At 33.9% G+C, this 11,980-nt stretch overlaps 1 protein-coding gene across 1 annotated transcript; it reads right to left on the bottom strand.

Annotated features, from left to right (window-relative positions):
* Positions 1-5,116: 5,116 nt before the first annotated feature.
* Positions 5,117-8,485, bottom strand: LOC104091195 (FT-interacting protein 3). Its single transcript, XM_009596473.3, has 2 exons — positions 8,268-8,485; positions 5,117-7,957 (listed from the first exon to the last, which is right to left on the bottom strand). Exon 2 carries the CDS (start codon positions 7,696-7,698, stop codon positions 5,374-5,376), a length of 2,325 nt encoding a protein of 774 aa, XP_009594768.1. The 5' UTR covers positions 7,699-7,957; positions 8,268-8,485; the 3' UTR covers positions 5,117-5,373.
* Between the last annotated feature and the right edge of the window lie 3,495 nt (positions 8,486-11,980).

Below are 11,980 nucleotides of genomic sequence, written 5' to 3'. Positions count from 1 at the left end.
GTTTTCGGTGCGGATTAAAAGTGATAATATCCCAATTAAGAACCTACTATGTGCATCCATGCCCCGGTAACGTAAATAGTCCGAAAATTTTACGGACTACACACACAAGTCGAGGAGAGATAAAAAGTGCTTTTCGAGGTCTTAGAACACCGAATTAATTATTAAATTTAAAGATAACATTTTGGATCATCACAACAAGGTAATGAAAAGCCACATAAAAAGTAATAAGATTATATATTAGATAAAAAAAATAGCAAAATTACGTTAAATTATTATAAATTTACTATTAGAAATGAAATGATGACTATTTGAATCTGAGATTAGAAAGTTCTTAAAACTATGATGAGAATGCTCAAACTTTTGATAATACCACGAAATTGAAGTCTTATTTATGAAAAATAAAAAAATAAAATAAAAAATTTAAAAGTACAAAATATATTTCTAATATTGGTAATTTTACTAATAAAAATTAAAAATTAAATTTGTATCTTAAAACTAAAAAGGAAATAAAATTTAGGTATAGAAATGAAATGACAGTGAAAATATTACTACAGCATTCAAATATAATGTGTTCAAATAATTAAGAAAATAATTTTCTGTGATTAAAATAAAATCACAATTACTAATATAGTAAATTTAACTAATGAAAATTAAAAATGTGTATTAAAGCTAAAAAAGAAAAAAATAATTAACTGCATCTAATAAAAAAATAATTTTAAGAGAACTCAATACATTTGGAACATAATAATCAAACAACTTATGTATTAATATTTTAGACTAATTCGAAGTTACAATTTAAAATAAAATATGATATTATTTTAGTTATAGGCAAAATATTAATATAAAAATTAATTAAAATTTATAGTAGGGAAGAGAATGTATGAAAAAATAGAGGTAGTGTGAGGATACCTATACTTTAAATTAATTTAAAAATAATTAAATTAAATAATTAAATTATATTTAAAAATATTACTGATAGATTTAAATGATTAAAAAATTCTGAATAAGAGGATACAAGCATAAAAATATACCAAATTTCAAGAATAAAACATTTATATTTATTAAAAACTATTAAAAGAATAATAAGCAAGATATTAATTTAATTATTAAGCTAATAAAAATTATATAATAGTATAATAATGTTAAATAATAAATAATACAATAGCTATAAGAAAAGAACAAAAAGAAAAAAAGAATTTGTGTGAAAATGATGTGATGAGTAAGACATATTTGACTTTTAGATAAAAATAAAGTGATAGTAAGAATTTTATTAAAATAATATGATCTAATGTGCTCAAACAAGACAGATCACAACATGACATGTTTAGTATTCTATAATATTAACAGCAAAACAAAATGCAAGTACTACTAAAATCAAGGGGTTAGGTTACTACAAATATAAAAAAAAATAGGTTGTCTACTACGAGATTTGAACAATAATTTCATATCATGCTTTATAGTTAATATCTAATGTTATATAATTTTTATCTGAGAAGCTTATATTTTTAGGTTATTCGCACATGATTCAAACAACCTACATCACCATTTGAGATTTGTGTCCGCGCATCGCACGGGTACTAATACTAATATTCTTTAAATGAAAGTATAGGCAACACTCTCCTCATTTTTCTTTATCCAAACTATCTCCGCCACTTTTAAATTTACTACTAGTAAACGCGTGTATCTTATATCAATAAAAAATAATTTTTTAAAACAACATAATTGATATTCAAAATATGCCTTTGAGTTCTAAAATAAAAATTAGAAATTTTGCAACTTCTGAAAATTGATAAATGTTTATTCTGTTTAGGGATTTGGATCCACTCCATTTCTTCTTCATTTAATTTGCTCGATTGCTTGGGATGTTGCCAACTCATCCTAATAAGATCCAAGGGTGGCAATATCAAGACTCACACTGTATAGCCGCTCTTAAAATAATAGTCAAAAATATATATTTTATATATATATATATATATATATATATATATATATATATATATATATATATATATATATATATATATAATATACAAAAATTATATAAATTTTATACACTTTTTCGGCTACCGAATGTAAATAGTTTCCGGCGCGGATTAAAAGTGATAATATCCCAATTAAGAACCTACTATGTGCATCCATGCCCCGGTAACGTATAACAAAAACATCATTTCAATTATAAATAACGAGTCCTCTTATAAGTATTACTTGAATTGCTAATTCAAAATTCATACGTCAAAATGAATACGTATTTAGTTTACAATACTTATATAGATTGTAGCATGCATACGGAATAAATATAACACTTATGATGGAAGCTTATATTGCCTTTGATAAATATTGGACGGATGTGGATCAAGGATTCAAATTCTATGAATTTCAAACTTAAGGGTTTTAGCATTGAACTCATTATATTTTTAAAGCTATGAGTTCATATCTACTGTTTATTTCAATTTTAATAAATTTTTACATAAATTTATGCTACATGTCGAAAGTTATGGGTTCAATCAAATCTGTCCCTTTATGCTAATGTGGAGAAGTCAACCCTTCAAAAAAAAAAGAATTTATGAGAGGAGAAGTAAAAATTCTGTAATTTCATAGAGTGTTTATATACAACAACAGGAAATTAAAGATGTAATTAATCCATACACTTCGAAGAGTTTTTACTCTTTAAGAAAGTGAAAAGAAAGAGTATGATCATAGTGTTTGATTTGATATTTGTCATTGCAGAATTCGTACCTTCTAGATAAATTGTATTTCAAGAAAAATTAGCTATTAGAGGAAAAGTACACAATATATCGTTGGCGAGAAGAACATAAACGAACAACTAATTAATTCATAGGCATAAGCTGTTTTGATAGGAACGAAACAATACAACGTATAGAAGTCCTAATCGATTCTTCTTCATCTTAATAACCTCTGAGATTACTAACTCCTCAAATTCCTCATGTTTCGATAAAAAAATAAGATGAAGCGTGTGATTGGATGACAATTAACAGTCAATATAGGAACTAATTGTTTCATTGTAGTACAACTTTACCATTTAGGTTAACAAAAATTGTACATTTGCAATAAATATGGGAAGGTTGGGGGTTGTGTTTAAGTGAAAGATATTTTTATATCTAGGATTCAACTTAATCATGGATGCTAATAGGAATTAAACTGTTATGGCAAGGAAAAGTTTAATTCAGAGGGAGAAGAAGAGGCAAAAATTGGAATAGAAATATCATTTGATTCGTTGATCTTCAAACAAAATAAAAAATAAACAAGGTTTCGTCGTTGAGTGACAAATGAGAAAGTTATGGAAAAATACAATCCTGACCATGGAATAGTGCACCTACACACCCTCATCAGCATTGTTTTTTTACCGGAAGGCTGCGAGCTAGCTATCGATACTTTGGACTATCCAGACACATACTTCGTGAAATGGTTTATGCATATTCATTACTAGGAGCAACAAGATCAAGTTGGTAAGGATTAACACGATTTTCGTTTAGATTTTTATGAGTATTTCAGTAATTCAAGTTTATACTTAGGAAGTTCCCACTTATATAATATAGTATGATAATGATAATGATAATGATAAGAAACTGGGAATTAGGAAGCAAGTCCTTTTAATCCGTAAAACTAGGAATTGCGAAGTAGTTGGACGTGACTTTGGTACAAAATTAAGTGTCAATTGCAATGATTTATTAATTTCTTCTTTGAACGTAACTGCTTTGCAATGGCCAATGGGTTATATTCTTCCGTTCAGTTTTCATTATCTTTTGGACATTTACTCCACAACCTCTTGACTATAAATTGATGCTTAAGTTCTACACAACACCTAAAAGTAGAATGAGTCTATATCCAACAAGCCTACTTTTGCTTCTAAAGACCTAAAGCACCTATTTTTGACAAAAGAAATGAAACGGTTCGCAATGTTGTGAAGGCCTAGTGCTCAATTTATCTTATATCAATGTAGCATAGCAATAACTTTCTTTCAGTAAAAATATAAAGTACTAAACAACAATTATGGATGTGTGAGTATATTTGGTGGTGTTTGAACCTATGTTGCTCGGCCTCTTCAAGGTGTTCGTCAAAAAATAATATATTTTTGCAGGAATTGATACAAGTGTGATGGCATTTTGAAAAGTTCGAGCAACATAAGGTTGAATCAACTTACGCATCACGACTATTCCTCGAAGCACTTGCATACTCTCATTAAAACATATATCGAATAATAAGGCACATCAAGGCTTAAAAATAAATGGAAAAAAATCACTCACATTTTTTGCCTCTATTGAGATCCAAATAGATCACACCCTTCGACGCAGAAGATATAAAACTACTTAAAGCACCTAAGAAAAAGTTAGTTGGAAATAATGTAATGTTGCTACAAAGGATGTTTCTTAAATTTTAAAACACCTGCCAACTCATCTCTGAAACTTGTCATTTACGATTAATTGAACAACAGAGATAATAATAATAAGAGAATAGGAAACCGAACTGTCAAGATTAATATTCAAAGCTAGTGTTTCCAAATTAAATTACACTTTATTTTTGTATTTATAGGTTAGAGTGTTCGAGAAAACTGGATTATTGGACCCATGAAAATTTATCTTGGGAGAACAAAAGATACAGTTCAGCAGCTTTGAAACTTGAAATGTTGCCTGAATTTTCAACCCTCTTCTTTAATTTTTTACTGTGTTTCTTATTTTACCTTTTCCAACTTCCTCATTTACCGGGTTGTGCAGGTGTGTACACTAATTTTCCAGATCCAACAGCATTAAGTACTATATAAAACACACAAAGCACAGAGTTGCAGAATCTCTACCTTATTTTGTGTTCATAAGCTGACAAACATTACAAGCTAAAATAATGTCAACTTGCATTATACGATGTTAAGTACAGTTATTCCCTCATTACATTACATTAATTCTATACAGAAAGGTAGAATTAATATATCATACTTGTAAAGACATCATTGTCAGAACATTCCAACACAAAATATAGTACTAGAGAACACAATAATGCTTCATCCTTGAGGAAAACTAGTTTATTAAGAAATCAAAACTAACCTTTAATAAAAAAGTTGTAACTTGAATTTAGAGAGTAATGATTTAATCAAGGAAGCATGTTCAAGAAGAAAGAACCCCACAATATAAGAATATATAGATTTGCATCAAGTAGCCAACTTTCAACAAACTTAGAATAAATGAACAGTAAATCCACTAGATCTAACAGTTCGGGAGATCTTACACACAGGAGTAGGATCTAACATTCACCACTTGGTGAAGGGGGGAGAAAACGCAACATTTTTACATCATTTTTATCGATTCGAGACACGGGAAAAACACAGGATGATAAAGATAACAAAAGCAAAAGGTAGAGAGTTCATAGCATGCAGTCTGTTCTTGCAGGCAATCTTCTGAAGAAATTGAGCGGCGCAGATGGTAGCTTGTGACGGAACCGCGGATGTCTTAACACATAAAATCCAGTCAAGAGTGCCACAACTTGGAAAGGCGTGACATAGAGCACAATGGCAGCAATCAAGCAGAAAATAACAAACAATGCTGTTGCTCTAGGGTCCCTCCAACTCAGCAAAGACTGCAGCCTCTCCCCTTGAGTAGCCAAATCACCAACCACAGTCTGAATCCGTCCAGCAATACTTCTCAAACGGTCATACCTCATCCGAACAATATCAGGAGGACGTGAAGTAGGGAAAGTATCAAATTCTTCGTCTAATTCATCAGGATGAGCATTATCAGCACAAGAAAGACGAGTATCCATGTGGGGAGGATTTCTAGGCCTCCATCTGTAATACCAAACTCCGATTAAGAAGAGATAAAGGAAAATGGTAGGCAGAATAAGTTCTGGATATAGGACCAGTATCAAGAACAAGATATGGATCAGAACGGTCGTAATGGGGTTTTTCCAATTGCAAATTTGATCGAACCATTTTCCAATAGCAATTAATCCGCCTAAAACACCCATAATCCTGAAAAAATTGGCTTTGCTTTTCCTCATACTCCACATGTGGGAACCAACATCCAACATATACTCCACTATCTCTTTCCTCAAAGGTGGCTCAGCACGATTCAGCCTCATTGACACAATCTGAGTGGCTTGATGCCTTAAGCTGTCAAGCTGGCTAACAGTTAAAGGATGAATATAGTGCATTTTAGGTAGCAGTGGCTGAGAATACATATGCATCATATTCATTAATGATGAGCAAGTAAATCTTACAGCCAAGTGAATTTCACCCATCTTCTTCACCCCAGTAGGATGCAAAACTAGTAGTGGATAAGAATGTGTGTAGACGCGATCTGTTTCAAGAGTTGAAAGACGGATCCTGACTTTCCCAATCCTCGAGTCCCTTGCCCCTCCAGATTTATCTCCTCCATGCAGATGACAATTATCAAATACACCAATAGTTATGACAGTGCATGGATCAAATACTTCCCAAGTGTATTGCTCGTTCCACTTGGGAGCAAAGCTATCTATAATTGTCCTTGTTCGAACCCATTTTTGCCCATATTTGGCAACACAATAGGCATCTGTTGTTGCCCGCCCATCCTTTGTTTTCATTGGCGAGAGGCCCTGAGCATTCAGAACACCCAACTCTAGGACACCAATGCTGGACTTCCACAACTGTTTTGCAGTTGGTCTAAGATCACTACTGTAATGGGTTGACTCGTCCAGAACATGGTAGCCTCCTTCCAAATATAGTCTCATGTGAAGCCTGCTTGCAAACTTGATTTCCTTCTTCTTTTCTCCCTCAACGATAATATGCTTTTCAAGATTATACCACTTACTGTTAATAGGTCTGTGGTCCAACCTCCTATCAATATACTGCAAAGGAATAGCACACCTTCCGAGAACTTCGTCCTTGTTTGGTGCAACTCTATCTTCCACACTCAAAATCAGTGGCTCCTCAAATGGTTCTGCTGCTACAAACATCAGATCCTCATTCCACATCGGATTAATAGTCTTGCTCATTGAAACTCTTGTTCTCAATGCCTGATTTCCAAGGATGGCCTTCACATAAACTTCTGGAAACCTACTTCTGTCACCGGGAATCAAGTCCTGAGCTTCAATTACATTAACTCTAAGGTACCACAGCTTTGGTGAGAGGTATACCTTGGACCTTATATTTGCAAGAGCATCAGCACCACTAACAGTCGCAGCATCGGAATGCCAAGATTCAGGAAAAGCCTCATCAGCTTGAGTACCCATCCAAACAGCCAACATCAACTCTCCTTTAACTTTGTTACCATTTCTGTCCTCCAACCTATACCACTGCGGAGCAAGAGGACTATCCGGGGGTACCCTTTTTGGGATCTCATTCAAATCAAACATAACGCGACCAACAAAATCATCCTTAACAAGATCCTTATCTTTCACAGTCACCTCAAGTACAGAAGCCTGAATCCGATCCTTGGAAAAAGCAAACACCTGACTCCATTCGGGATTTGACTTCTTCTCAAAATGACGGGTGGTACCCCTATAATTTCCGAGCCTGACCTCAACATAAGGATCAAGACTACCAGTAACATCCTTCCCAGGTAAGTCCTTTGCTTTCACCACCCGAACATAAAGATACTGCATTTGCTCAACCAAGTCATAGGTACTAGTAAGCTTATCACCCGTGACCTTCCCTCCACCAAGGTGGGGTTTGGTCTCCTTAAGTGAAAAATCTTCTTGTGGTGGTCTCTGCATTTTCAGTGCTACTAGTTCTCACTCAAGTAAAAATAAACACTGACCCAAAACCCTTCAACTTCTCTCAGAAATAACTCAAGCTACAGTAATGCTCAAGAAACCTCAAATACACCAGAGTCTTAAGTATGTTTAACCCTAAATCTTTGTCAGTTGAAGAACTTAAGGGTTAAGAAAGGATAGAAAAGACCTCACTAAGGATAACCTGAAAATGCCAAAACCATTCACAACCTTAGATCTGATTCATCTGAATGCTTCAACCCTGCATAACGTCAAAAATCAAGAGAAATAAGCTCAAAAACCATACAAAAGCAACGCAAAAACAACATTACAGCTCAATCAAAAAAAGGCCGGTTCTCAGTTCTTCCTCACCCATAAAAAAGAGAAAATAAATTACAACTTTTAATGCTAAAAGTAAAACCACATTACAGCTCAACAAATACCAAGAATGAAAACCAGCCAAGCATTGAACAAAACCAAAATAACTTGGATTTACAAGAACAATTTAATTAAAGACACCGACTTTCTATATCAGGTAAATAATTAATCAACAAAAAGAGAAATGAATATACCTAGAAGGTTCATGTTAGCTGATGATGAAAGATAGAATTTTTTTGGTGATAAGGTTCTGAAGAGTGGAACCTTGAGGAGAAAAAGCAAAAGGGGTTTTAGTTGCTTTTGGTATCAAAGTGATGGAAAAAAAGAAGTGGAGAGACAACAAGGGCAAAGAATGAGAGAGAGAAAAAAGAAAAAAGAGTAAAGTTAGAGAGAGAAAGGGATGGAAAAAGACAGAGCAGAGGGTGGTAGTACTCTGTTTTCTTGTGTTCTTCAATGGAGAGAGGGGGGTGGGGGTGGGGGTAGGGGGTGAATCTGCTGAGATTACAGTATTACACCGAACCCACAGGTGTGATATCTATATCACCTTGCGTCTTGCGAATATCCTTTTCCGTATTGTGTCTTTGTTTTTCTTTTCTTCTTTTTTTTCCTTCTTTTTAGTTTTTCCTTTTATTTTACTCTTGTTTTTTTACCAAAAAAAGAAGAAGAAAAAAAGAAGAAGAAAGTTGACATCTCAAAATTCCTCCAAATTTGACAGCACTTTTTTTTATTAGATTTCTAGTTTTCTACAATTTTACAACTTTAGTAACAAGAGAATCATATGTTTTCGAGTATGAGTAGTTGAGTGCACATGATTATTTGATTCTAAAATTACATTTGATGATTTACAATTATTCTTTTTAATTAAGTGTATACGAATTCCGTCAAAGACGAGCTATAATCACAAACAAAAAAAAAACTTTAAGTTTGAAAATTGATAGCTCTTCCGATCTATATACTCAAAAAATATATTCTAGTTTAGTATAACTATACATAATAGTATCTCTGCTTAAACGATAATATCCAATTAAACTAATTTTTGAAATTATGTTATATTTTCTTCTACCCCTCATTACTGAAACGAGTATATACATTAATGTCGGTCATCCCAAAGAAATAAATCTTGGACATGACCTTTTTGAGAAGACAGCATCAATGTGCAGTCTAGCTTTGCACTTAACAAATTCAAATTGCTGCTAAATACAATAATAGTTTCAATAGGTAGATCGAGGATTTTCTATAATTGCAAATGCGAAACTTGGGAATACTGCAGAACATATGCATTAAGTTCCAAAATATAATAATGCTTACTCTATGTGAGTCCACGTCGAATCATAATGATCTTGTAATGTAGGACACAAAATTTGACAATCCAACAATTCCATTACGCATTCATGTTACTGCCTACTTTATATTTAGAAATAACCATATACTAGTCAATCTTGTGGCGGACCTAGAGCATTGAATATGGGTTTTCGGGAACTCAGTATAACTTTTGCGTAGACTGTATATTTATATAAAGAAATCAACTAAATATTTGTATATATTTAACTGTGAACTCGGTTATTATTACATATTAATTTGAGATTACGGTAGAAACACATAAACTTCAAATTTTAGATCCGTCGTACTCCACAAGATATACATATTTTGGTGCAGCCGGGCCAAAAACTATAATGCGAAAATATTCATTTTAAAGAATATTACATTCCATGCATAACTAAGAACAAATTTTTATGAAATATGAATTGTATACCCCCGAACGCATATAATATGCATAACTCATGCAATATAATTTCTTAAGGAGCTACTTTGTTTTGGAAATAAGTACAAATTGATAAATATTTTATGCCGTTTGGATAGTCGTGGAAAAAACCCCAGGAATCAGTTGACAGGGTTCACAAATGAAAGCAGGACTTGAGCCGGTGGAGGGCTATTTTTCTTGCCCCAAAGAGAAGGAATTCTGAGGTCCACAAGTCCATGAGAGATTTTTACATAAATAGCAATCCGAATTTACTATTTACATAAATAGCAATCCGAATTTTTACATAGAGTAGTGCTAGATATTACGCCAATTGTCATATGCTAATTTTTGTGGAAGTTAAGTGTGCTTGCAGGTATGAAGACCAAAAAAAGTTCCACATGTATAAATGGAACCAACAAATCTCTTGGAGTGTGGAGGCAACAGTCAACAAGGCATATCCTAAATGCAATCTCAAAATGCCTTGGAATATCTTTTGCGACATATTGACAAGATTACAGCCTGTTAAGAAGAGCATTGTGGTACATTAGATCAAACCAAATAGGGGCACTGTCAAGCTTAACACAGATGTGAGCTATCTCAGAGCTGAAGGAAAGGCATGAGTAGGAGGTGCACTTAGAAACGAGAATGGTGACATTATCATGGCCTTTTCACTCATCCTACATATGTGAGAATCACAATTTAGCAGAGGCATATGCAACATGGATTGGTATCTATTGGTGTCTTCAAAATGGCTTCCCAACAGTCACTCTAGAGCTGGATTCTTTTTATATAGTAGATATCCTTCGATAGGAGAATACAACTAACTACTGGCTTAGTCAGATTACCGACAAGATTGGACAAATTATAAACAACTCAGAGGTTCAGATCTCTCATTGTTATAGGGAGGCAAACCAACTTGTAGACTGCTTAGAAAAAATGGCTGCAAAGTCTCAAGATGGTGCTTTCTTCTACTCCAACCAACAAATGCCCAAGGGAGCCAAGGGTCCTTTTTATTCGGATAAAAGCTAGATGCCAAACATTAGAACCAAATATGACAATGCCAACTTTTTTGTTAGATAGACTTTTTTGTATTAGGAGGTAGGTGAAATAAGTTATAATCACCTATGCCTAATCTTTTGAAGGGTATGCTCTACCTTAGTGTTTGTCACGACCCAAACTGAAGGGTCGCGACGGGCACCCGGTGCCTTAGTCAACTGAGTACCAACGTAACATATCTTTTTTATCGTACTATCATGGGTAAATGAGCCGGAAATGACCTCATGAGATAACCTGAATAAAACATAAGAGAGTACTCGATATAGGACGGCCCAATATGATATGTAAACTTATACATGTGACATACGGGCCTATAGGGCCGACATGATCATTTGTACACTCAAAACATAGGCCGACAAGGCCATACAAGTATCCATATACATGAAATCTATCTACAAGCCTCTAAGAGTACATAAATGTCATAAAGGTAGGGACATGGCCTCGCCATAGCAATCAATATATGTCCAAATCATACTGACCAAATAGGCAACTCCAGAGCAAGTGGAGTGCACCAACACCTTCCGTTGAGCTGATAGCCTACTAGGAGGACTGTCAACCTGTCTATCGGGACCAACGGGCATGAAACATAGTGTCCCCAGGCAAGGGACGTCAGTACGAATAAAGTACAGAGTATGTAAGGCAGGAAAGCATAAATAAGAACAATAATATAAAGAGAGATAGAGGAGATACAACCTGTAGCATCTGAGTGCCTCTGATGGCTACTGACATGAAATGCATAATACATATATATATATACATAAACTTTTAAAAATATACGCCTCTGTGGGCATCATCATCATCATATCATACCGCACTACAAGAGATCAGCCTTGTAGTGGCGACCAAAGTCGCTACAAATTCCCTAATTGCCGCCGCTAGAGATTATCAGTGGCGACCTTGGTGTTGCTGCAATTGCAACTGTAACTAAATGTTATTTGTGGCGATATACGAGGTCCATGCTAAAGATAAACGTTTAGTGGCGACTTAGTTGCCACAAAAGGTGGGAATAATCTGCTACAAAAAAATAATTTCACAACAATAAATATTAGGTGGTCGCCACTGCATATATTATCTTTCGCGGCAACTGTCGCCACTGTAAATGACCTTTAG

The sequence above is a fragment of the Nicotiana tomentosiformis genome, chromosome 2 (genome assembly GCF_000390325.3).
Source record: "Nicotiana tomentosiformis chromosome 2, ASM39032v3, whole genome shotgun sequence".
Taxonomy (NCBI): domain Eukaryota; kingdom Viridiplantae; phylum Streptophyta; class Magnoliopsida; order Solanales; family Solanaceae; genus Nicotiana; species Nicotiana tomentosiformis.
Note: the sequence above shows the minus strand (reverse complement) of the source record. Positions and strands in the feature narration are given on the sequence as shown.